The following is a 27,369-nucleotide window of genomic DNA, read 5'->3' as shown; positions in this document are numbered from 1 at the left end:
TTGGAGGGCTTGTAGGTCGACACTACCCATCGACACCTTCTTGAGGCGAAGACATGTGCATCAATAATTTTGTTTTATGTTTGTTTGCATAGTATAGGTAACTAGTAGAAATCTTATCTTGTGGTTATGTCCGCAGGTACACCGGGCACGTCCCGTCGACCATGAGCGACCAGATTCGAAGCTCGAGGCATTTTGGAGAATTGTGAGGGCGCGCGACAGGTATGGCAGCATTCCAGGCAAATCCATGCCTGGAAAAATGTGTGAATGTGTGTTCCTAGGATCGTAGGATCCTAGGATTTTGATGTGATTGACGGATTGTTTTGTGAAAGAATGTGTGTACGTATGCAAATGGTTTGATACATGATATGATTTGTTTTGAAATGATATTAGAAGCATGTTTTGAAAATGTTACGCATTTGCATGTGCATGATAGAATTGATAACTGTTTAGGACAAATGAGGTGGGGTATCGAGTCGAGTGTCTCCTCGACCCCAATTGTGCATTAGAAAGCATCCTAGAAGAATAACTGCATAGGACAGGTACGAGCCAATCACAGATCGAGACTACTCTTTATGGTTTGGCTAAGTTTTTCAAAGAGGTGATTGCTATGATAATTGATGTAAAGGTTGTGTTTTGTTGCATACACATTGCCGCGGGCAATGATGCAAATGAAGGAATTGGAAGGTAATTGTACATGTATTGTATGACGGCGAGCTATGACTATTAAATGTTATATGTACACCTCGTGTGGAGGCAATTGGAGGTGTGAGTGCACTCGTGAAGTGAACCAACCTCATGAGCTAGCCAGTCATTTTGTGAATGTGCATTTGTAATGATAATAATGAAAGAATAAGAGGTGAGAGGCCAGTGGGTTGTGGCAATGTGTTTGGGAGACGTCCCGTTTTTGCCACTGGTCTCGCCTGTTGAGAGCGCATGCGGTGCAAGGCCTCAGGGTACTGTTGTGTGTTGTACTTGGAGCGTTGGACTCCCGCCTTCCCAACCTGGGTGTCCTAGGGAAAGCCTGAGTATCTCTCATTGGAATTCACACACCCATGGATGAGTGCTCTACCGCTGCAGCGGATGAATGGATCCATACCATTATGGGCCACCACAGGGGTTGTCTCTCGGCTATGGGCTACCCATGGTGTGCACGTGTCTGTGTTTGCACCCATAGGAACTGTCAATTCACTAAAACTAATGAAAATGAATGTATGTGAATGAAATGTGTGTGAACGAATGTATGTGATTGATGAGCATGTGAATGTTATGAATGAAACGAAATGTTTAAGCATGTCTTGCATGTGATTGAGATTGTGTTACTGTAGCCCTTGAGTGGCCTTTTCATGTCGTGGTCTATGTTAGGGGTTTTATTGGCAAATGATGTGCTTATGTCCTAACACGACATGACAATAGATTGTTTTTATGATTGTCCTCATATTTGAGCCATACCTAAGAGGGTTTGAAATTTTCCTGACTTGTTGCCATACTGTGAAGGCTAAGCCTTCTGTTGTTTCATTTTTTAGGTTTTGGTGGACCAGGGGTAGCAGGTTGAGCAGATGGCTTCACTCACGTCTTACTGGGGAGGTTTTGGGACTTTTGTAGCGCCGACGCGTCATATTTTGATTGTATTGATGTCTTGTTTTTGTTAGACATCAATTATATGTTTTGGAGCATTTTTGTCATACACTTATATGTGATTTTGTATGAAACAAAATTGTTATATGAATGAAAGTTCACCCCATTGTTTTGATTGGCAGAACTCCCTCTTTTGAATTGTTGTATCGTCACACTTCAATGCTTTATGTTAAAAAAATGTGTTTGAGGGTCAAAAAGGTTGGGGTGTAACAACATGTATTTTAGATGACAAAATTGTAGACACTCCAGAAGCTCTAGCAGTAAAAATCAAGATTGATGATGGAGAGATATTAGAAAACCCTACTCCATTTCGACAAATTGTTGTTGCTCTCTCTTATTTCTCTATCACCAAACCAGATATTGTTCCTGTGGTTCATGTTATAAGTCAATTATAACAAAGACCCACTTTAATATACATGGAAGCGGCCATAAGAATTGTGCATTATGTCAAGAACACAATCAACCAGTGTTGTACATATCGAACGATACGACCCCGTATCGTACGATATGTACTGTATCATTTTTAAAAAACGGTACGATACACCCCCTATCGTAAATAGGGGGTGTATCGTTTATGTATCGCACGTATCGTGCGATGCAGGGCCCGTATCGTACGATACGGGCTTATTTCGCGGAAACCCGCCCGAGACCTACTTATTCGGCTTCTTTTTGAAAAAAAGTCTTTGTTCTTCATTTCTCAAGCTCGGACACTGCGTCAAGGTGGGCGACCATCCATTTTCACCATCAAAAAGTTGATTTTCACCGTGAAATCGAAGATTAAGATGTCGATTTGTGCGTGGGTGGTTGATTTTTGTTGAGAGGAAATGGGTTTCCTTCATTTCTTCTTCGTAAGGTATGAAATCTCATGTTTTTACCATGTATTCATAACTTTTTACCGTATAATAGTAGATTGAAAGATTTTGAGTGTTTTTCATTAAGTTTACCATAGGATTTCGTTTTTTTTTTTAAGTTATGGATCCCACATCGCAATGGTGCGAAAGGGTGAAGGAGAATGACCGCTTGAAACTCAAATGTAGCTTCTGTGGTAATACATTTTCAAGAGGGATTAGTAGAATGAAACACTATTTGGTAGGGACCTCCAAATATGCGTCTCCTTGTGTTGGAGGACCAAACAAACCCTTGCCTCCATATGTGCGTCAGTAATGTTTAGATATGCTTCATGTTTTGCATCAAAAGAAGATACAGAAAGAAATTGAAGAGGCAGATGTAGGCTATAATGAGCCTTTGGAAGATGAAGAAGAAGAAGAAGAAGCTTATGAATGTGATGATGAAGATGACAGCAATATAAAAACAGATTTGAAGACCTCAAGAGGTAGAGATCGTAGAGGAAAATGGATCATGTATGAAGGAGGTCGATCTGGAATAACGGGAAGGAAGAGAAGAGACACAACAGATAGGGCCAGACGTGGTATGCGACCACCTAGTGGTAGAGTTCAGGTCTAGTGTTGGCTCTATTAAGAGCTTTTCCCTTCATATACTAGCCCAGGTGGTTAGCCGCAGATTCGTGCTACTATGACATCTAAAGATATATTATATCAAGCACAAAAGATGGTATGGAAATAGTTTTATGATGCATGTATTTCATTTAATGCATCTATAGGCCCCAGATTCAAAATGTCATCATATCATCAGTTGAAGGGTAAAATTCTTCAAGATACAATGAAAGAAGTGTTTGAACATTGCGATCAATTGAAATTATCTTGAAAGGAAACAAGTTGCTCCATTATGTCAGATGGATGGACTGATATAAGGTCAAGAACACTTGTAAATTTTCTTATTTATTGTCCTAAAAGTACAATGTTCTTGAAATCTCTTGATTTGTCTGATGTTCTTAAGACTGCTGAGATTTTATTCAATGTTTTTGATAATGTTGTACAAGAAGTTGGACATGCAAACATTGTACAGTTTATTACAGATAATGCTGCAAATTTTAGAGCTGCAGGAGATTTGTTATTTCAAAAGTATGAAACATTCTTTTGAAGTTCATGTGCCACTCATTGTGTTAATCTTATGCTTCAAGATCTTAATGAGATGCATGATATGAAATCAGCCATTGACAAATGTCAAGAGGTAACAAAATTTATCTATAATCATGCATATGTATTGAGTTTGATGAGAAAGTTAAAAAAAGAGTTGAATTGATACGACCTGCACAAACTAGATTTGTCACAAATGTATTGACTGTGCAGAGTGTGGTGAAACAAAGAACTCATTTGAGGCAGATGTTCGCTAGTGAAGAATGGGTTGCATATCCACATGCTCATAAAAGAAATGCTTCTTTAGTTGTGGATATCATATTTAATAACGAATTTTTAGAATCATATGTGAAGCTATTGAAAGTTTGTGTTCCATTAGTGAAAGTCCTTAAGTTAGCTGACAGCGAGGATAGGCCTTCCATAAGGTACTTATATGAGGCCATGGATAAAGCAAAACAGGCAATTCAAGACAACTTAAAAGGAAAGAAAAAGTTATATATGCCCATATGAAAGATGATAGATAAAAGGTGGACTGGACAGCTTCATCAACCTCTTCATGCAGCAGCTTACTGTCTAAATCATGCAATTAGATTTTCTCCTACATTTAAGAAGGACAAAGAAGTCTTATGATACTGGTTAGCAATGAGTTAGATTTATATGATACTGGTTATCGGGGCATGGGACAACCTGTCGCCATTCGAGCCAGGACAACCATGTGTCCAGGTAAATACATAGAAATGTTTAATTTACTTTGCATTTGTTACATTTGATTCTTTTAAAACTTTCACATTGATTTGTTATAACGTTATATTTTTGTTTAGATTTGTGGTGGAATAGGTATGAGTTTGATTGTCCAAACCTAGCACGTTTTGCAATCAAAGTCCTCAGCCAGACATGCAGTGCTAGTGGATGCGAAAGGAACTAGAGTGTGTTCCAACATATCCATAGCAAAAAAGGAATAGGCTCGAACATAAAAGGTTGAATGACCTTGTCTTTGTTCGATATAATATGAGGTTGAAACAAAGGTAATATAGCTTAATGTTTACATTTTTTGTACAATATATTTATATGAAATTATATATTTACAAGTTTTCTCTTATGTAACGTAGAGAATTACAAAAAACATCAGCAAGGAAGCACACATCTCAGTTCGATCCTATCAGCTTGGAAAACTTTGACGATCTGGAGCCATGGATTGAGGAAGAACCAGCTACAATATTTGATGATGAAGATCTTGAATGCTTCAACCTTGAAGCTGAATTGATGAAGGACAGTCTGCTAGTGCTACTGCTGGTGCTGAATATGTTGATGAGGATCTTCCAATTCTTGACGATGAAGATGAAGAAGAAGATGAAGATGATGAAGATTATGAATGATGAATCATTATATGTATCAAACGACTTAAGAGTTATGAATCTATGTTTGTTGAACACTTGAATGTTTTATTATATGACTTATGCTTTGTTGATTGAAATTGAATGATTTTGTTATGAATTTTGATGTCTATGAAGTATGAATGATGAACCGTCAACGCGTAAGTTTATAGCATTTAGCAATAATAAGTCTATCATTATCTAAAAGACTAAAACATGTTTTCTATGAAGAATTTATTATTTTTAATTTTTTTTTATTTTTTATGAATTTTTTCGATTTGTTTAAATTTTTTCTGATTTATTATTATTATTTTTTTAAAATTTACGATACGGTTACGATACGTTACGATACGGCGTATCTTAAAGCCCGACCGATACGCCTTACAATACACGTTTTACAACATTGCAATCAACAAAGGATTTTTTTTTATCTTTCTCTTGTAAATTATAATTAATTGCTTTACATATGCTTATTGGGGTGGAGATCCCAATAATAGGCACTTTACCACTGATTTTTGTGTGTTTTTATGTAATTCGTTAATTTCCTGACGATGTAAGAAACAAAACAAGGTGTCTTTATGATCAACTGAAGTTAAATATTGACCCAATATGGGAATTCATTTTGCGGATCCTGCTAAGCTTTGCTATGATAAAAAGAGTGCAATTTATATTCCTTGCAATCACATATTTAATGAAAGAACAAATCATATAAAGATGGATCGTCATTATGTTCATGAAGAGTTTCTTTGGAAAGACATTGATCTCTCCTATGTGCAATCTACCTACACATCCTCCGTCCAGGAGGTAGGGGCACAATGGAAGCGGGACACTTTGACTCGAGGAGCAGTGAATCAACGAGACTCATGGATGCGGAAGTCTTTTTGGGTCTCAAAGGCGGCTCAAGCGATTGTTGCTACTTTTGATGACTCGAAGCGTTATCCCATCAAATGAGGGAATCTATCTTCTCATCTTCACGAGACGAGGGATCGAGGAAAGCGCGGTAGAGTGGAATGGGAGCCCAGGTGTCCAGACAGATAGATAGACGCCCATGAGAGAAGTTGGAAGTTCGTTCCCTCCCGTGTTATGCCAGCTAAGAGGGGGGATATGACTCCTGGCGCTTTCACCTTCTCGATCGAGAAAGGAAGACACAGATTCCACAGTTCTTTCTTCCATGCCAATTGGGTTCCGCTGACGGATGATTATAGACCTATATTGTCTTCTAATTAGGTGCCCCATCTTTTGACTGTTGTCAACTAATCTCTTCCATGTTCGATTCTCGTTAGCACTAATGGCATCTCATTGCCACGAATCCTGACCTTTCCATAATTGCCTTTCTTTTCCATAACCTTTCCATAATCTCCTTTTCGATTTGTCTGACCTGAATCAGTTTAGTGACCTTCAGTCTCATTCACGGCAGGTGTTGTCGCCAAAAACCTTCCCCGATTGACATAACGTTCCGCTACTGACACTTGAAAAAGCTTTCAAGGTCTCGTCGCTTCGGTGAATCACTTGAGCCCTTATACAGTTTCGGTGCCATGGAGCTAGACCAGTGAGCTATTACGCTTTCTTCAAAGGGAGAGGTTCAACTGGAAATTTATTTACCAAGACTCTTGTTGCTGTCAGGTATCAATTTCTTCTTGGCAAGCCATTCCACCGTAAGTTTGAAGGAAGTGTTAGAATGTATGTATCCAGATCTATAAATATCTATATGTATGTATATTACATATATTAGTCACCTTATATATATATATATATATATATATATATTAGGGTACTTAGGTTGTTTATGTATTTTTTCCTCTCTTTATGTATTTTTCTTATTTCATATTTTCTGATTTATGGTTTCATCCTTTTGTTTTTTACTAATTGAATAGAGGTGGACTAGTCCCAACGGCTAGATTTCTAGCCGTTAGAACTAGTCTAACGTCTAGATCATTCTCCTCCTTATGTAGTCTTTCTCTATAAATAGTGTAGTTGTTCACTTGTTTAGGTGTGGGCTTTTAGGCCCGATATCGTCTATCTTTTGAGATTAATACATGTCTCTTTCACCTCTAGTTTGAGGTTTCCCTTGTGTGACTTACTGAAACAGCTGGTATCTTTAAGAGTGTATCTCTTGAATTATTTTGATCTCCAACTTTGTGTCTGGTTTTCAGATCCATACCATTTATATTGTCAAAGTAAAAAAAAAATGAAATGATACATAATGACCACTTATGTTGGATCTTTTCTACAAATAACAAAAAAATGAAAAAACCTACAATCTTTCTCACCATGACGAGCATCAAATGCCATTCAGTAGTAAAATGCCTTTTGACTGTTCCTTTGTCTAGGTTCTTTAATCATTAACTACTTATATGCAGATCACGTAGTTCTTGATGCGTGTGTATAAAGAATATCCCTTGGTCAAACCATAGTTCATGCCTGTGCACAAATAGCTCTACATACCCTATCACAAATACACCGTAATTGGAACTTTCTTAGAGAGTGAAATGGATAGTGCACAATCTATTTCTTGTTGTCAAAGCCCCATTGAAACTTCAAGAATCATATTTCTCATCAGAATAGTGTTATTACAATATATAATCCAGTAATATGATCTTAAGTAATAAAGTAAAGTTTATTATATGCAAATCATGAAAGCCGTATCACTTTGTGTCTATTGCGTCAACATGATTGAATGATAGAGAAATACAAATAAAAGTCCCAGCATTCCCATAATCAAATGATCAAACAAACAAGAAGAGTATATTTGAGTCCCCTAGGCTACAGCAAGAGCTATGTCACTCCCTGATTCACAACCAGTTAGGGGTCATTTGGAAAATGGAACAGTTTTTGAATGTTCCATGAATATGCACTAGAGATTGGGGCAGATTCATGGACATTTAATTCTAATGTTTCATGAATTTGCTCTAAAATTTGAGGTAGATTCATGGAACACTTGCGTATTATTCTAACAACCAAATAGCCCCTAAGGATATGTAAAATTAAAGACAAAACCCACTTGAAAACCCTAGAGGGCATGTAAGGAGCAGAAATTATGCATGAGCACAAGAAATATGTAATTTTCATCCATCAATAGTTGATTTCAGCATTATATTTAAGGTACAACAGCAATTGACTGGTGTCCTCGTTCGTCAAAAGCAAAACTCATATTTTAGTTCATACATTATAGTCACTGCCAAAAAAATGTTGGCGGAAAAGAAGAAATAAAAGGTTCAATACAAGCAGCTTCTGCTGTTGAGTGCATGTGCTGAGTAGGATAGCACATCATCTTGGGAGGCTACATGGTGGAAAATGACGTAAAGGATTCTCTCTTAATAGTTCAGTTTCGCTGCAGGAACAGAAAAATAAACTTGTTACAGCAATGAGTACGCGGCCTAATGTAGGAGGAACCATAAATTCATCTAATTAGTGAAATGGCCCTTCATATGCTTACTTTTTGAGGTTTTGAATGCCATGCCGAGTATGCAAAAGTGATTGCCTTTCAGACTCAGAGCCTTCAGCAGTCCCAGGTAACCTGAGCCGATCATCAGCACTGGCCAAAAATAAATAAAGCATATAAGGATCAAAAGTAACAAGACAAGATGAAGCATTTGGAAGATGAGTTGAAGAATTGAAGATCTATATATGAGTCAAAAATATCAGTTTCAGGCTGTCAGCCATGATAACTAAAAGTTCTCCAATCAGAAATGTGTTTGCCTGTTTGATAATATAAGGAACATATGTAACAAAATTATTATAGAAATGCACACATACGTGTCGTGCAAATGCAAAAGAAGTCCTGAAACCTTTCAGGGTCTTGCTGAAGCCTGAAATCCTCCAGGTATTAATGCAATGTAGACATGTAACTGGAGCAAATTTGGACCAGAGTAATGTACATCCAATTAAATTTCTTTTTTTCTCTATAAGAACTCCAAATTCAACTCAAACTCTAATATGATCAAAGTTCAAGCCATTTTATCCAGACATTTATTAGATTTTGTACATAATTGTTCTACAATATCTTTACTGAAATAAAATATGGAAAAAACTAATTAAGTTCAATATATATCATATACACTACTACATAAGCAAACCAATTCTATTAACAGGTCAATCTTGTAATCCATATCCATCTCCAAATATACTCGGTCAGACTGGATATATAAACCAATTCAACTCCCTTTGTACCTCCACTGTGATGTATAAACGTTCAGTATTCCTAATGGGTTTTTTTTTATTTCAATTGACTCTTTCAATTTACAGCTTGAATTCCACAATGTTACAGTCTTTTTCAAATGAAATCTTATGCCCATATTGCTTCAGATCTTAAACTCATGCACATTTTGTGAGAATGTGTATCAATTATCAGATTGTAATTTTCATGACTGCATGAAAGATCACTTAAAATGCCCAAAGCAAATGAAAACACAGGCATCCTGATTGAGGTCAAAATTCAAATAATCCAATGATAAATGAATGTCATTCAGCCAAAGCTGGTAAATTTGGTCAATTAATTTCTCTGAAAACCTGTTTTGCTGAATGTTATTCCAGTAATTCAGTTCCAAATGGCTGCACTCCAAGTCCTGGCAAAGTTATCAACTAGTTCCTAGTTTATTTAAGCCAAAACACCAAAATAAGACGGCCATGATATTGTTATGCCTCTTTAGACACCCATGCGTGATGGCAGAAATCTGGTTCCCCAGAATATTCATGCTTTGAAATTCTATATTTAGTATTTCCTCAGCTCATAAAGAAATTAAAATTTTCCATGACTAAAAAGGCAATGGATCACTTACTCTGCAAATTCGTCATCAACAAAAACTTCAAGATATGGACTCGGACCTGTATTTCTTCTTCTCATTGTGTTCTTTTGGGGAATCTAGAAGAAAACAGTTCTTTATCAAACTTTACATGAGTGCATAAGGAATTTAAATTGACTGAAGTTCCAAATGGACCCAAAGCCTAGCCTTGAAATTAGCAACTTAAGGATGAGCCATGACGCACCTTAGTAGATGTCCACTTTACAGGCACAGCCGTGTTTTCCTTGTTCCTGTCAACCTGGGTGCCCAGGGTTCGCCAAACATGACCTTGAATCTTGCTTGATACTCTTTGAGATGCATTAGGTGATGATTGCACAGAGTGTCCTTCTGAAGTTGCATCATTGTAGATAGATAATGGTACATTACTTGATGCCCTGAAAAATTTTGAGTCATATTATGCTTGGCTTTTTTCCTACACTTGCAGTAGTTTCAATACTCTAATTTGCAGAAAAAGAAAGAACAACATTTCCAAAAACAACGAAGAATGAAATCTCCTGATTATGTGCTTCTGTTTTAAATAATTTTATCCAAGTCAAAGGACTTGCGGCAGCAGTCACCACAACTTAGGTATGGGTTGCAGTGTGGCAAAAAATAGTTTGCATTCTTTTTCATCATATCTTTGAAGAAGGATAACTTGATAATTGCTGGTTTTGTGGGTGTTGTGGATTAATAGCATTCGATAATAAAATTTAGAAGCAACAAAATTACACATAAAAATAAAAAACAAACAGCTGAAATAACAAAGCATACCTTGCTAATTTTGCCCTTTTTCGAGAAACATCAGGTTGTTGTTGCATGGCGAGTCTGCCTTTGATGCCCCAAAATAACTAGTTTGAGAATCAAATTTTTTATGCAAGGAACTGAAAGTCATAGCAAAGCTTACCAACTTCTCCGGCAGCCAAAACAGTTCCAAAGACTCGAGCAGGTAATGGATCTTGGGCAGATTCTTCCTAAAAATTAGCAAAAGAGATAAGACAAATGTAAATAGGAAATTGAAAAAAAATGTTCTCCCAGTTGGCAGAAAATAGTTTATCTGAAATAATATTGTATTTTATCTTCTCTTTCCAATTTCGTACTTCTTTAGATTTGCAAGATCTCATTGAACGTGAAAGAAATTTCCTGTAACCACTTTCTAGCTTCTCTATTGGATGTGCCTTCCTGAAACATAAAATCAGAATCAATTCCATGAGTATAGTATTAAAATAATGGAATGGGATTTGGATGAAAACATGTTTCTTGTAAAAAAAAACCTAGGTATTCCATAAAAACAAATGAGTTAAATTAAACACATTGAATTCATTCAGTGGCAACAATTAAAATACCCTTCTCATATTTCAAGGAACAAATTCCAAACAGTATACCATGAGTACTTTCAGAAATGCATCTATGACCATGGCAAATAGCATTTTGTGGGCATGGATATTGAGATATCTTTTGCTGTAAAACTCGTCTAGACTTAGAGTTAACAGATTCAACTCATAAACAGATATACAACAAAAGTATACAGATATATAAATGTGTTATGTATATACATATATGCATCAAAAAAAGATATAAATGCACATATGCTCACACATTTATATAGAGCGAGAGCAAGAGCAAGAGAGACAGATATTAAAAAAATAACAAAATGAAGATACAAGATATGTTTAGTTAAAAGAAACAGATATGTTATACAGAAACACTTTCAACCAGATGCATTCACTACTAAAAGAATATTCACAGTTAAAAGTACAAGAAAACATACATACGTTGGAGAGAGGATCAAAGGTACAGGAGAGAAAATATAAGCTTTTTATAACAGAAAGATAAATCACTAGTCTTGGCAGGTCATCTTTGTCGGGAACCACCCACACCCCCCCCCCCACCTTCCACCAACCACCCAAATAGTTCCTGGGGACTTTAAGGTCCGGGACTAGTTGTCTAACGAATGACCAAGCTGAATAAGCAACTAGTCAAACTGCCTACTCTCTGGTTTGACAACACAGATAGCTTGTGCATGCAACATTTCTTTTTCGAGTGAAGATAGGTAAAATCCACAGAAGGTTGGACCCAACTAACCGTGAAATACCAAGATTGAAGATATCATCTGCATTTTTCAACTTATGCTTTGATTCCATATGTAGAGCATATGATATGTAATAACAAGAATGTGTTTGTCCAATTTCATTTGCATCCAGAAATTTGTATATCACCTCAGCATCAGAGCAATTATCAGCCTGCCAAACATCAGCCAATAGCAATTTCATTTAGACTGAGCTTCGTGAGAGGATGAATAAAGAAAAGATTTGGAGAAAGGAACGAACATATTCCAACCACACTTTTACATAGCGCAAATCATCCTTATATTGCGCTTGATGCCAGAATGTACGGACACATTGCTCATAAATGACAAGCAACCCAGAATATTTACCACCTGCTGGAAAGTATTCTTGAACCCATTTGATGCACCTTCAAATAGAAAAGTTAATATCAGTAATCAGTGTTCAACTTAGTGTCCAACGAGCAACATTCAACTACAACAAAAATGCACATACAGTTACAATCAACTAGCATTTAGGAGAATTTCACCTGCAAGAAATCTCACATGGGAACTAACAAAGAACACCAAAGTATCAGTGGATGAGCAATAGCTTATGTGATACCATGAAGGTGAAGAGGATTCTGCTGCTAAATTCAACTTTTCAATCCAAATTTATTGGTTAGGATAATTGTCCTTACAGAATAGATCTGCCGAATAGATTTGTCACCAAATTGATTTTCTCTATTTGCCTTTTAAACAAACTAAGTTTGCCTTCTATTTAAGAACATGGATGTGAAACTCAATCAGGTGTGGGGATGGATGTGAAGCTTACATCAAAATCCAAAAAAAAGAAAAAAGACAAAGCAAATATGGGAAGTTCATTATTCCCAGTAAGACAATTCACAACCAAAAGCTTTACTCAAAACAATGGATTCTTTTCCCATAGTATTTTTAGCTGAACACAAGCTGATTACTAGACAACAAGGATGTTGCATGTACAATAGTATATGAGTAGGCTTCAACTTTTCACTTAGTACTCACTAGAATCTTTTGATAAGTTTCCTTATTGTGAAATGTTGTTGATCCCTTCGTGGATGGAACAGTTCTAATAATGCCTACAATGCAAATTTCTGTCAGAAGGGAGAACCTCTAGCATTACAGCTAGAGTTTTTCATATTGGACATAGATGAGGACATATCATCTGATATAAATTCTACATGATCATGGCTGCACACCTTCATCTGGTGAGCAGTAGCAAGGCAAAGCTCGATCAAACAAATCAAGGAACGTACATATACAAATGGTTCAGGTAACTCTCTGGCTAATTGCAAGTCGAGGATGCCATCAGCATCTTGTTGCAATAAAAGATAATAAAGTACATAAATGTTTGTCAATGCAAAAACACAATCCTCTAATTTCCATCAAATACAAACAAAAAACAGAAAGAGATAAACAAATGGGACAAAAGAATAAACAGCTAACTCGAGCCATGGCATGAGAGGATCGTCCCCTTTATAATCATCAATTGCTTCAATCAACTTCCTGACATGACAAAAAACGATAGGCAACATTAGAAGCCTAAATTGATGCCAATGGCGAGGTAAAGGGAGAAAAAGATGGTTGTTGCAAAAGAAGCGGGTGTTGTGGATAGATCTAGGGCACCTGCGATGCTCGAAGAGAAATTTCCTAGAGGCATTGTGATTATTGCATTTAAGAGCTTCGTTAAGGAGGTGGACATTTCTCCCCCTTTTCAACGGCTTCACGTTTTCTTTGTAGAGTTCCCACTCATGCCCTGTGGGCTTCTCCGTGGCCAAGAAGGCAATCTCTGCATCAACTTCCTCCATTCCTTAGGTAGTGAAGTTTTTTTCTAGGAAAAGAAATCCTAGCAAAAGAATCCTAGAAGAGGGTACAGCAGGGAAAAATTAGATGTCTTCCAAATCCAGGAATGTTTTTGAAGGGCTAGAAGAAGAATTCAAGTAGAAATTTCGCTAGATTACTGGACCTGAAAAGTTTTTCCAAAAAAATTTGACTCTTGGTGGCCATACAACAGTGCATATTTGTCGAGTCCCCAACAAGATAATGTGCTGTTTATAGAATTTAACCCCATGAAAACAATTAAACTGCATGTACTTCAACATACAACATGAAATGATGAAAACAAAAACAATGTAGCTACCTGTGCATCAAATGAAACAGATCATTCCTACATCAAGATTGAATGCTTACAGATTATAACTCCCATGAAAACAAAAGAAATACAGCTAACCCGAAAATAAATGAAACAGGGCCATCCCTACATCAGCCCTGCAAACATGAAATGTAGAGCAAAAACATATGCACCAAAACGGGTTCCAGGTTCCTTCCCCTTGATCAACTCTATATACTAGCTTATCATTGTCTATGCATGAGCTAATACTACAAGTAAAATGGAGAATATTTGAGACATAGAAACAAGAGTACTATAGACAAGTTCCTAGGGTTCCTAAGTACGATGCTGCCTCTTGGTATACATGTCAGTTGCCGACATATGTTAGAGCTCTGACGCGCAGATAAGCAACACTGATCTAGAAGGAGATACGCAGGGAAGCAAAGAAAATAAGATTGAACAAGCATACAAAACAGGGAATGTGATAAAACATATTCACAAAGCACCAAACGTGAGACGATAAAAAACGGAACGCGTTTTGTTCTCTCCACGAGATAGACATCCATACATAACTACATCGTTTAAGACGAAGGTGAGTAGAGAAACCCATACAACGAAGGAGAAACCGTATAGAGGACAAATAAGACGGTACATGGCGCAAATAAGACGGTAAAAGGGGCCGGAAAAGAGGGACGAAGAAGAAAAAATAGATGACTAACAAGAAAGAGGGCGCAGATCCATATGACAAATTAAGACGGTAAATAAGGCCAGAAGAAAGGGGACGAAGAGTCCGCTGCCTCCGCAGGGAATCCTTACTGAAATGGCGGAGGAAGAGTGAGAGGGACGGAAAGAACGAGACGAAAAGAGAGAGTGAGGCGTTTACCTTTCACCAGCGATGACGCGATGCTGGGAAAGCTGCTGCTGCGACTTTGCAAGAGGACGGAAAGAGAGGGACGCGCGACACGAAGCCCTCACTGCTGCTTCTTTTGCTGTGAATGATTTGGGGTCAAGGAGATCGTCCCTCGCGGCTGTAAACACAGTTCAAATTTTTGAATAATAGGAGGGACGGTTCAAACTTTTAAATAAAGGTGCAGCGAATCTCCACCATATAAAAGCACATAAAAACAAATGGTTTTAACGGACAAAAAATTTGGGGCTCAAATACAACCAAGCTATAATGTTTTAGTTTGAAGTAAAGAGAGAGGGAGAGAGAGAGAGAGAAAAAAAAAAAAAGATAGTCCAAAGAGAGAGAGATAAAGATTGGTAAGTCCTAGGGACAAAAACCAGACTGCTTAAATGTGATCAACCTTACATATACGAACTGTTGATGGTAGATGCATATTTAGCTCCTATTTGTGTTTAATAATGTTTTTCATAATAACAAAAAACGAATTGATCCTATAATATCAAAATTTTGGTAGTCGATTAATCAATAATTTTCATAAAAACAACACAATTTAAATCATGATTTATCTTAAATTAGTTTTTATAAACACATTAAAATGTTTATTTTGTTTAATTATTTTTTATCAAAAAACTTAAAAGGTCTAGTTTTTGTCCCTCACACACCACTCTCTCTCTCTCTCTCTCTCTCTCTCTCTCTCATGTTTTGTTGAACTTGCTTCAACCTCATTGATCAAGTATACGCATGTGTGTGTGTGTGTGTCATAGTTGGCACTCGATCACAAAGACAGATGACGGAATCAGTTAGTCAGCTGTTGACTCGATGGCTTTGCCAGGTCAAATCATAAAATTTTATAGTACATTTTACTATAATCTTGTTGTATAATCCACTGCCGCCCTACCCAGCATGGAGTAGCATCAACTTAATTATGATTTGTCAACGACTCTCGACAATGAAGGAGGCCATGAATCTAAGAAGTTGGAGACATTGGAATACGATATAAAGAAGAAGTTGGGTCTAAGACTTGGATTAACAGTTTAAATCGAATTATGGATTGAGAGATTTAGATCATAATTAAAACGGATTATAGACATGAGTTCAAATATCATGATGTGAATCAAAGATCTGGGATCCGAGTGCTCGAACTAGGCTTAGTGTGCATCTAATGGCTCGGGCTCAGTGTTCACAGGGTGGACTTGGGCTTGATCTAGGTTTGGACTCAGCTAGATGCAAGTCAAACTAGGTTCGGTTCTGGTCAAAGCGGTTCCATTATGTTTGAACTTGCTTGAGTTCAACTCTAAGCAGGCACAGACCATACGTGAACTTTTATTGGGCATAGGCCTCGTGCTGGAATACACTTGGTTTCGTTCATGTACCTCCAAACTTAGGTTTCTTTGAAAATAATGTATGTATGCACAAATGACATTTTCATCTTTGGCACAAAACTAGGCTTTTCGAGCTTGATTAGATTGAGAATTGACATTTAAAATGTCTCAAAAATCAGTTCATAAGTCACCAATGACAATATCCAGTCATGAACACTCTAGGAGAGACATGAAAACTACAATTATGTTATGAGATAGAATTGTTTGAATCAATTGCAAGGATAATTATATCCAGCACTGAAGAATACGATTTCAGTTCAGTTCAGGCTAACTCACTTAAACCAAGCAAACAATAATGGTTAGACATGGAAGTGGAGGAAATGGGATACCACTTCCTAGAAATGGTTGTTTTAACACTGGAATCCAGACTTGAAAACTAAAAATTAAGATGGAAATGCTCTACTGATATTTGGAAAATCTATCAAAGGTTTGATCATGTGTGCAGGTGTTCTCACGGCAATAAATAAATAAATATGGGAAAAGGTGTGCAGGTGTTCTCGTTCTAAATGTTCTCATGACTTATAAAGATGGAAATAACCTTGATTCATATTGGGTAAAACAATTTTCAAGACTTTCTCTAAAATTAGAGTAAATTGGGGCGACATGGGGATGACTAGGGGCAAAATGGCGAATTTAAGGTGAAGACAACCTGGAGAATTTGGCTCTAATGTAATTCATGGCTCTTACATTTGAAATCGTTTTTGAAACAAGTTTATAATCATATTCATGAAGGGTATAATAATCATTTTGGTTGTAAAAAATTTGAAGTGTCTACAAGTGGTATCAAATCCGATTTAACGTTCAGACCTAGGGTTCCCCACATCATGGATGTATGTGTCTTAAAGGGTTAATTGTAATGCCTATCTTCAAAAAGTTTAGTCTTGTATATAAGACTGCAAAAAATTTTGGGAGGCTGATAAGTGGGTTGACCAAGTGATAGATGATCTAGTTCCTAGTCTTTTTAGTGTTGAAATGAAAGTCGATGGCATTCTAGAATCCACCAAACCAGAAGCTTAATCTGGTGTAGAAGTGTTGTTATAGTGATACCAAAGCTGGTTATTGAGTTTCACCCATGCAGACGTGTGTACTTTAGTGGAGTGGGTTATAATGTCCCACTTTTGAAAAGTTAATTTCATACCTAAAATTTTGACGAATTTTGGATGATTTATTAAAGGGTTGTAAATGATTAGTTGTATTTTTTATGAATTGGAACAAAACAGCTAAAAAGATAGGTTGGGATCATCTAAATTAGGACCTCAGCTAGGGCTGAATGCCAGCAGAGTCAAGCCCAGGTTTGGTCAGCTCAAGCTCAGAGTTGCTTCATGTATGGAATATGGAAAGCAGAAAGTAGTTTTGCAAAGGAGAAGGAACAATCATATGTTACAAAAATCCTTCGTTTGGGGGGGTGTAGAGAGAGAGAGAGCCAACTTGTCCCAAGAGGCTTAATGCACAAATCAAAATGATGATAGACTTTGTCTGCTCATCAACTCAACCAACTATTCTAAGTCCCTTGAGTCAATGCTTGTGAGAGAATAAAAGATAGAATATGAGAGAAAAGAAAAAAAGGGAGAGAGTGACACGCACAGCAGTGCAATAGAGTTGGAAAGAAAAATGCCTAAAAAGAGGGGGAAATGCGAACTATGGAAAACCTGGTGCCTATCACTTCAGTGAGACGTGCATTTAGAAAGAAGACATAATCAAATGAACCCCTTAACAAATAACCTCTTGGTGCTACCAATAGATCAAGAGATGTTTGTTCAAGTCGAGTTGCAGGTAATGTCACACCCCAACCTTTTTGACCCTCAAACACATTTTTTTTTTGTTAACCTAAAGCGTTGAAGTGTGATGACACAACAATTCAAAAGAGGGAGCTATGCCATTAAAAACAATGAGGCGAACCTTCATTCATATAACTTTGATTCATACAAAATCACATCTAAGTGTATGACAAAAATGCTCAAAAACATATAATTGATGTCTAACAAAAACAAGACATCAATACAATCAAAATAAGACGTGCCGGCACTACAAAAGACCCAAAACCTCCCCAGTAGGACGTGAGTGAAACCATCTGCTCAACCTGCTGCCCCTGGTCCACCAAAACTTGAAAAATAAAACAACATAAGGCTTAGCCTTCACAGTGTGGCAACAAGCCAGGAAAATTCCAAACCCTCTTAGGTAGGGCTTAAATATGAGAACAATCATAAAAACAATCTATCAACATGTCGTGTCAGGGCATAGCCACATCATTTGCCAAAAAGACCCCTAACATAGACCACGACATGTAAAGGCCACTCAATGGCCACAGTAACATGTTTTCAACTCACATGCAAGACACGAACAAACATGTCATTTCATTCATAACATTCTCATGCATATCAATCATATACATTTCATTAACTTTAGTGAATTGACAGTTCTTGTGGGTGCAAACACAGGTACATGCACATCGTGGGCGGCCTACAGCCGAGCGACAACCCCCGTGGTGGCCCAGAACAGTATGGATCTATTCACCCGCTGCAGTGGTAGAGCACTCATCCATGGATGTGTGAATTCCAAGGAGATGTACTCAGCCTTCCCTAGGACACCCAGGTTGGGAAGGCGAGAGTCCAACGCTCTAAGCACAACACACAACAGTACCCTGGGGCCTTGCACCGCCTGCGCTTCGAACATGCGAGACCAGTAGTGAAAGCGGGACGTCTCCCAAACACATTGCCACAACCCACTGGCCTCTCATCTCTTATTCTTTCATTATTAACATTACAAATGCACATTCACAAAATGAGTGGCTAGCTCATGAGGTTGGTTCACTTTACAAGTGCATCCACACCTCCAATCGCCTCCGCACGATGTCTATATATAATATTAACAGTCATAGCTAGCCATCATACAATACGGGTGCAATTACCCTCCAATTTATTCATTGACATCATTTTTCGCGGCAATGTATATGTAACAAAACACAACCTTCACATCAGTCACTTCAATTATCACATCAATCATCTCTTTGAAAAACTTAGCCAAACCACAGAGAGTAGTCTCGATCTGTGATTGGCTCTTAGTTGTCCTATGCAGTTATCATTCTAGGATGCTTTCTAATGCACAATTGGGGTTGAGGAGACACTCGACTCGATACTCCATCTCATCTGTCCTAAACAGTTATCTCCATCTCATCTGTCCTAAACAGTTATCAATTCTAGCATGCACATGCACATGCGTAACATTTTCAAAACATGCTTCTAATAGCCTTTCAAAAGAAATCATATCATATATCAAACCATTTGCATGCATACACACAATCGTTCACAAAACAATCCATCAATCACATCACAATCTTAGGATCCCACAATCCTAGGAACACACATTCACACATTTGCCCAGGCAGGGATTTGCCTGAAATGCTGCCATACCTGTCGCACGACCTCAAAACTCGTCAAAATGCCTCGAGCTTCGAATCTGGTCGCTCAAGGTCGATGGGACGTGACCGGTGTACCTGCAGACATAACCACAAGATAAGATTTCTACTAGTTATCTCTACAATCCAAACAAACATAAAACAAAATCATTGAGGCACATGTCATCGCCTCAAGAAGGTGTCGACGGGTAGTGTCGACCTACAAGCCCTCCAATAGACCTCCTTCTAACCTCTTGACGTTGCCACCAAATGTCAAAATTCACTATTTCGAACAATCAATCTCAACCCAATTCTCATTTGCCTTCTTAAATCGAGGCGTCAACCCCATAGTCACATCCAACTTACGTATACTTTCCCCAAATCACTCCAAGATACACTCGTTCACAAAAGCATGTGCCATGTGCTCCCTAAGACGGTTCTAAATCTTCCCCACAACCTTGCAATCTCTACCATGCTTCCTTATTGCTTCAAAAATTAACACCTCAAGCTTAAAATGTCAATATATACATGAATCATCGTTTCTCCAACATAATCATAAACTTTCCCCAAAAAGCCAAGTCGCTAACATGCATCCCTAAACATCAAATTCTAACTTCTAACATGCTAAAACAATAATTATACATGCTCTAATAGAAAATATTCGACAATTTAGGTTTCATTTAGCCTTGCTCACCCCAAATTTAGCGTCCAAACTGCCGCAATGCTCTTGTCAGTCGCCTCAAGCGTTCGATCAAGTGCCAAAGCCAAAAATTGATTGCTGCTTCCACCACTAACACCTTCTAATCGCTATTATGTGGAAAAAAAACACGTCCCCCAAGCTGGAATCCTATCAAACAGTGTTAAAATCAGTGAAGAAGAGTGCTCAGTTGGGGAAAAAGGGAAAAACAATCAGAAACTGGGGAGAGATAGCTCAAGTAGGGAGCGTGTGGGCAGGGAGAGGCGCTGACAGAGGGAGGCGGATAGAGAGAGGGTTCGAACAGAAATGGGAAAACGGCAGTGAGGGTGAGAGTGCGTGAGAGAGAGAGAGAGAGAGAGAGAGAGAGAGTGAGAGTGAGAGTGAGGGTGCTGCCAAAGAGGGAAGAGTGCAGGCAGAGGAGGAGCTTGCAAGGATGCGTGGGAGGAAGAGGGAGAGCATGCATGGAGGGAGAGAGAAAACGCTGCAGAGAGGAGAGGATGCGTAGGAGGGACAGGGAGGGGAGAGGCAGACATAGAGCCTAGAGGGCGAGAGATATTACCCACGAGCTGCCGCCGTCGCCGCTGCCGGTCCCATCCACCGCCACAACAACCCGTCTGCCCACTTCTTCCTTGCTGCAGTCGTAGCAGAGGAAACAGTCGAAGAAGGAGAAGAAGAAGACGTTGAAGAAGTCGCACGAGTGGAACTCGGGTCTGGGTCTGGACCCGCTCCAGCCCAACCTGTCTTAAAAAAAAAGGAACGAGCGTTACAGGTAACCTCTATTCAGGGAGTCCTCTTAGGGCCTGTTTGGTAGGAATGAAAGGGAGGGGTTGAGCAATCCCTCCTTTGTTTGGTTGGCTAATTAGAAAGGATGGAAAGAGAGGAAAAGAAGCAAAGCGTGTTTGGCTGCGAGGAGTGGGGAAGGAAAGGAAAGGAAAGGAAGGGATTGTGTAATGTAAATCTCTTCCCTCCCAAATCGGACGGATTGGGAAGGAAAGGGAAGAAAGGGAAGTGAAAGAGTTTTTATTTCCACATTACCCCTCCCATTCTTTTCACGTCTTCAACAAGCAAAAAACCTCAAACCTCCCATTCTTTTCACATCTTCAACAAGCAAGGAAGAGAGAGGCCTCCTCCCTTGTGCAAGAAACTCTTCCTCACATTACTACTTCTTCTCAAGGAGTGAAGGGACGCTCGTCTTCAACAAGCAAAGAACAAGGTGCATCTCTCTCTCTCTCTCGTCTTCTTCTTCTCATTGTTGTTTTTTCTGCTTTTTCTCTCTCATTGAAAGCCCAGATTCTTCTCTCTCTCTCTCTCTCATCTTCTTCTTCTTCTGGTTATAGATTTTTTTTTCTGCTTTTGGGTGCTCCTCATACTTTGCCCACCAACGTCTGATTCTTCTCTATCTCTCTCATCTTCTTCTTCTTTTTCATTGTTTTTTTTGTTTTTTCTCTCTCATACTCTGCCCACCAATGTCTGATGCTTCTCTCTCTCTCTCGTCTTCTTCTTCTTCTTCTACTGCTTATAGATTTTTTTTCAGCTTTTGGGTGCTCCTCATACTCTACCCACCAACGTTTGATGCTTCTCTATCTCTCTCGTCTTCTTCTTCTTCTTTTTCATTGTTGTTTTTTTTTATTTTTTCTCTCTCATACTCTGCCCACCAACGTCTAATGCTTCTTTCTCTCTCTCGTCTTCTTCTTTTAAACATTTTGACTGTTAGGGGTATTATTATAAATGATTATAAATTCTATCCTTTCTTTTCCTTTATGTAGTCCAAACAAACATGATTTGTAGTCTTTTCTTTCATTTCCTTTCCTTTCTAGCCAAACAAGTTTTTTAAATCAACTCTTTCCTTTCCATTCCATTTCATTCACTTTCTCTTCCCTTCCCTTTCCTTTCCTTTCATTTCCCTCCCTTTCCCTCCTACCAAACAGGCCCTTAAGGCTTTTAATCATGGCTAAATTCTTAGGTGGCATGGATGCTAAGTACTCGTGAAAATGAAAATGTAAAAGCCAAGGATAGTGTAGAAAACCAATTTCAGAACCATGTCACAAGCTTATTCCTCCAGTTTGTTTCAAAATTTTGCCTCAGATTCAAGTTAAAGGAATATGACCGTTCTGTTATAATGGTATGCTGAGAGGCAAAGTCAGCTTTCTATCCCGAGGTTTAAGACTAGCTTAGAATTTAATTGGACCTACAATACATCTGTTAATTAGAGTGTCACTTTGTTACCACTTGCAGTTTGGGTATCTAGCTATCACGGGCTGACTCCTTCAGCCCGTACGGCACGACAAGAATCTGATTGCCGTAAGCCTTCAAACCACCGAAAGGGGCGCAAAGGTAGTTTTAGAAAACAAGTGTATAAAGAATGCTTTGTGAATAAAGAAATCTCACAATGTATTCAACTTGAAAAATTAGTACTTCACGAGAAAGATAAGCAAGGAGAATGATCTCAACTTTACTTATATAGGATGGCCGAAGCCGCTTACAGGATTTCCAAGCCGACCTCTCAAAACTAAGAATCCCAATACATGACACTTAGACGGTGGGAGGGTACTCCCTTACAAGCAAACGAGCATAAGCAAATGACTCAACATAAGCAAAGGAAGTATACTGCAAAACAATCAAAGGACTGTACAGACTCTCAAACACAGGGGAACAGGTTCCCCCCTTCAAATCAAGCGCCGTCCTCGGCACCAGCAGCTTCATGATAGGCCTTGACTTCCAGCGGGTAGCGCTGCTTCATACGAAAGGCATACTCTGAGGTTGGATTTTGTTCGCCTATCCACTTCACTTGGTACTTCTTTGGTTCCCCTAGATAGTTTGTTTTGTGCCAAAGAATTTCTTTCATCTGACGGTCCGCCGCTCGCTTGGTCGACGGGGCTCGCTGTAAGATCGGGTCTCGTTCCGGGACGCTTCTATCAGGGTCTTCCTCATCAAAGTATAAGGGCTTTAGGTTACAGACATGAAACATTGAATGCACCTTAAAGTCTGGCGGCAAGCCTAGCTTGCAGGCTAACTTCCCGATTCTTTTCAGCACTGTGAAAGGTCTCTCATACTTGCGGATTAATGACCTGTGTCGACCACGAAAAATGCCCATGTGGTCAGGATAGAGCTTCACGAGGACTTGGTCACCAACTCGGAATTCCATCGGCCTTCGATTCCGATCCGCAAACTTCTTCATTTTCTTGGCGGCCTTATGTAAGAACGCCTTAGCCATCTCTGTCTGTTCCTGTCAATCGCGAACGAACTGGTAGGCAAAAGTGGGTCGTCCCTTTTCTTGAGCGGCGAGGGTATGAGGCATCAACGGTTGTTGCCCAGTGTCTATCTCGAACGGACTATGTCCAAAAGGCTCGCTCTTCTGTAAATTGTAGCAAAATTGAGCTACATCCAACAATTTCACCCAATTCTTTTGATTCACGCTAACATAGTGCCAAAGGTATTGTTCCAACAATCCATTGATCCGTTCAATTTGGCCATCAGTTTGTGGGTGGAAACTCGTTGAGAATAATAAATCTGAACCCAGCAAACAAAATACTTCGAGCCAAAACTTCCCTGTGAAGCAAGCGTCCCGATCACTGACAATGCTTTTCGGACACGCCTCAGTACTTGACTATGTGCTTCACAAACAATTCTGTCGTCTTCTCTGCAGAACATTCCTTAGAGGTTGGAAGGTGGCATATTTCGAGAACCTATCCACAACCACAAGGATGGAGTTGAAGCCATCAACTTTGGGTAGGCTGACGATGAAGTCCATGGAGAGGCATTCCCACGGACGTTCTGGAATAGGAAGAGGCTCCAAGGGACCGGCAGGCTTCTGATTCGTTTTCTTGTCCTGCTGACAAATCAAGCATGTTTTCACATATGCTTCAACATCATCGCGCATCTATGGCCAGTAGTAACCACGTTCGAGGAGCGCCAGCGTCCGCTCCTGGCTAGGATGGCCAACCTACAATGAGTCATGGCATTCCTTCAACAATTCTCGTCGAAGGTTGCCCCATCTAGGCATGAAAACCCGTCTCCTTTTGCCATCAGAAGTCCATCACGCAACCAGAATCGTCACGTTTTCTCCGCTTCAACTGTCTCAACCAAGTGCTTGGCCACAGGGTCCTGCTTCATGCCTTCTCGAATCCGCCCGAGAAGAGCACTCTCAAGTTGTGCTTCGGATGATGATGTCCGAGTAGCTGCCAACTCCGCCTTCCGACTTAGTGCATCGACGATGTTTGTTCTCCCCGCCTTGTACTCTAAGGCAAAATCAAATTCTGCAAGGAATTCCTGCCATCGAGCCTGCTTTGGGCTGAACTTCTTTTGAGTCTGGAAGTAGCTTGTGGCTACATTGTCAGTCTTCACCACAAACTGACTTCCCAACAAGTAGTGTCTCCATGTACGAAGACAATGGATAATGGTCGTCATCTCCCTTTCGTGGACAGAATATCGACGCTCCGCGTCCTTAAGTTTTCTGCTTTCATAGGCAAATGAGTGACCTTCCTGCATCAACACTTCGCCAATAGCAAAATATGATGCATCTGTGTGGACTTCAAACTTCTTCAAGTGGATGGGTAACCTGAGCATAGGCTCCTGCGTGAGGGCCCTCTTCAATTTCTCAAAGGCATCTTCCTCAAGTCCTTCCCAAGCCCAAGTCTGGTTCTTTTTCAGCAAATCAGTGAGAGGTGCAACTATCAAAGAATACCCCTCAATGAATCGCCGATAGTAGTTCGCCAAACCGAGAAAGGAACGCAACTTCGATACATTGGTTGGCTTTTTCCAGTCATGAATAGCCCTCACCTTTTCTGTGTCCATTCGCAGTTGACCTTTTCCAACAATATGACCGAGAAAACTGATTTCTTGTTGACCAAATAAGCACTTCTCGTGCTTCACATAGAGTTCATTTTCTTCCAACACCTTGAACTCTATCCGCAAGTGTTCCACATGATCTCCCATGGAGCCCTTGTACACTATAATATCATCAAAATAGACTACCACAAACTTATCTAAGTACGGATAAAATATCATGTTCATTAGAGTCGAAAAAGTGGCTGGGGCATTCGTCAACCCGAACGACATTACCAAAAATTCAAAGGCACCGTAGCGAGTGACACAAGTTGTCTTTGGCTCTTTACCGTCAACAATATGAACTTGCTAATATCCCGATCTGAGGTCCAGCTTGGAAAATACTCGAGCTCCGCCTACTTGATCAAATAGATCTGCAATCAAAGGTAAGGGGTACTTGTTTTTCACCGTTACCTTGTTCAGCGCTCGATAATCCACACATAGCCTTTTGAAACCATCATATTTTGCTTGGAATAACACTGGTGCACCAAAAGGGGCTTTGGAGGGTCTGATTATACCTCCAGCTAGCATCTCGTCCAACTGTCACCGAAACTCTTTTAATTCTGTAGGGGCTATTCGATAAGGTGCCATTGTCGGGGGTTTGATACCAGGAATGAGTTTTATGGCATGATCCACTTCACAACGAGGTGGCAGCCATCTAGGGAGCTTCGCAGGCATTGTTCCTACGAATTCCACTAAGAGAAGCGCAAGCACCTCTGGGACCAAACTAGGAGAGTCATTAGTCACTTCTCTGATTGCCACCAAGTACGTACCTTCACCGTGCTTTAGGCCTTTCTTCAACTGAAGAGCAGATATCATTGCGGCCATACCTTTATCCCTCTTAACCGATATTGTTGAGACCATACAAGGAGACTTCTCGTCCATGATACTGATACTATGCAGATGCGACATCGGGACCATCTTTGTTGAACTGAAGAGCTCCATTCCTAGGATCATCCAGAAATCATCCATCGGGACCACCGAGAAGTTGGCTATTCCTGACCAACTCTCAATCTTCACAAGCGCATTCCGAGCTATACCGTGGATGGGTTTTGCCTCTGAGTTCACTGCCTTCATGCGTAACTCTCCCTTCTCGAGGGTGAGGCCGAATCTCCTCGCCTCTTCATTTGAGACGAAGTTATACGTGGCACCCGTGTCTACCATGACCATAGTAGGCCTTCCATTTACCAAAATCTCTAGGTACATGAGCTCGTTGGAAGGTGTCGCTATCACCTGCATTTTTTCCTCCTTTCTTAAGGTGTTCAGAAGTTGAAGTGCACCCATCTTTGGTCATTCTCCTTCTTCACCTTGTACCGCACCAGCAGATTGTCTTGAAGAGCTTGCCTGATTGTTTTTGTTCTGATGCTTCGGACATTGCCTTCCCAAGTGGCTACCTTCACAAAACCAGCATTTCAATACTCTATTATGAGAGTTGTCATTTTTGTGAAAGAATGTCCTCCTCTCGACTTGATGCTGAGTCGATGATTCATCTTTACGTTCCCGTCGATCCTTTTTCTTTCTTTCATGGTCAGGCTTCTTCGAGGGCCTGAAGGTGTTAGTGTAGCTCTTGCGCTGGGTATCGGCCAAGCGTTCCGCTACCACATAAGCATCCTCCAAGGTCTCTGGATTACTCCTTTCCACTTCGGATTGTGCCAACGATTGGAGTCCCAAAATAAACCAGTTCAGTTTATCTTGTTCCTGCATATCTGACACATCTAACATGAGCATTTGATAAGCTCTCACATAATCTTGCAGAGATCCCATATGTTTCAATTCACCGACCATCTGATAAGCATGACGTGTCGCATTCGGGGGCATGAATTAAGTTCTCAACTCTCACTGAAAATCACCGAAAGTGTCTATTGTGCAGATCCCCTTTTGAATGTCGAGCCGTTTTCATCTCCACTATGCTACAGCATCGCCCTCCAGCAACATAGCTGTAGTCTTGACCTGAAGGTCGTCCCCCACAACGCCTTGCAGATCCAGATAGTATTCCACTTGGAATAAAAAGTTGTCGATCACTCGACTATCTCGGGTCCCATTGTATTTCGCTGGCCTCTGAACGTCGACCCTCGCTGGCTGATCGTCACCTCCACCTACAGGGATCTGTCGCTGTAGTGTGTGGTTCTTTATCTGAAGTTCCTTGACTTCAGCTTGCAGTGCAGTCACTGTGTCAATAAGTAACCGGC

At 39.6% G+C, this 27,369-nt stretch overlaps 2 protein-coding genes across 3 annotated transcripts; both read right to left on the bottom strand.

Moving 5' to 3' along the window:
- Window positions 1-8,040: 8,040 nt before the first annotated feature.
- LOC116256355 (mitotic spindle checkpoint protein BUBR1) lies at window positions 8,041-15,046 on the bottom strand. Of its 2 annotated transcripts, XM_050078189.1 has the most exons (13): window positions 14,860-15,046; window positions 13,833-13,914; window positions 13,493-13,726; window positions 13,313-13,372; window positions 12,114-12,258; window positions 11,869-12,026; window positions 10,884-10,965; window positions 10,691-10,757; window positions 10,558-10,615; window positions 9,992-10,181; window positions 9,784-9,866; window positions 8,442-8,540; window positions 8,041-8,336 (listed from the first exon to the last, which is right to left on the bottom strand). In XM_050078189.1, the coding sequence occupies exons 3-13, from the start codon at window positions 13,672-13,674 to the stop codon at window positions 8,273-8,275; spliced, it is 1,188 nt and encodes a 395-aa protein (XP_049934146.1). In that variant the 5' UTR covers window positions 13,675-13,726; window positions 13,833-13,914; window positions 14,860-15,046; the 3' UTR covers window positions 8,041-8,272. The 2 variants fall into 2 exon arrangements, with proteins under 2 accessions (XP_049934146.1, XP_031488567.1); XM_031632707.2 differs by lacking the exon at window positions 13,833-13,914 and having other exon boundaries at window positions 14,860-15,045.
- A 7,981-nt stretch (window positions 15,047-23,027) lies between these two features.
- LOC116256622 (uncharacterized) lies at window positions 23,028-23,570 on the bottom strand. The gene has a single exon (XM_031633017.1). It carries the CDS (start codon window positions 23,568-23,570, stop codon window positions 23,028-23,030), a length of 543 nt encoding a protein of 180 aa, XP_031488877.1.
- Between the last annotated feature and the right edge of the window lie 3,799 nt (window positions 23,571-27,369).

This window comes from Nymphaea colorata, chromosome 6, assembly GCF_008831285.2.
Source record: "Nymphaea colorata isolate Beijing-Zhang1983 chromosome 6, ASM883128v2, whole genome shotgun sequence".
NCBI classification, from domain to species: domain Eukaryota; kingdom Viridiplantae; phylum Streptophyta; class Magnoliopsida; order Nymphaeales; family Nymphaeaceae; genus Nymphaea; species Nymphaea colorata.
The sequence above is the reverse complement of the archived record's forward strand: the minus strand, read 5'-3'. Positions and strand labels throughout refer to the sequence as shown.

What these genes read in the sequence shown, in the direction of transcription:
- LOC116256622 (XM_031633017.1), bottom strand. Translation starts at nt 23,570, where the DNA reads ATGGCTAAGGCGTTCTTACATAAGGCCGCCAAGAAAATGAAGAAGTTT.
- LOC116256355 (XM_050078189.1), bottom strand. Translation starts at nt 13,674, where the DNA reads ATGGAGGAAGTTGATGCAGAGATTGCCTTCTTGGCCACGGAGAAGCCC. An exon ending in TTCAATCTTGGTATTTCACG is followed by an intron (nt 10,966 to 11,868) that starts GTTAGTTGGGTC and finishes TTTATGTTTCAG; the next exon opens with GAAGGCACATCCAATAGAGA. An exon ending in GTTGATGACGAATTTGCAGA is followed by an intron (nt 8,541 to 9,783) that starts GTAAGTGATCCA and finishes ATTTTTGGCCAG; the next exon opens with TGCTGATGATCGGCTCAGGT.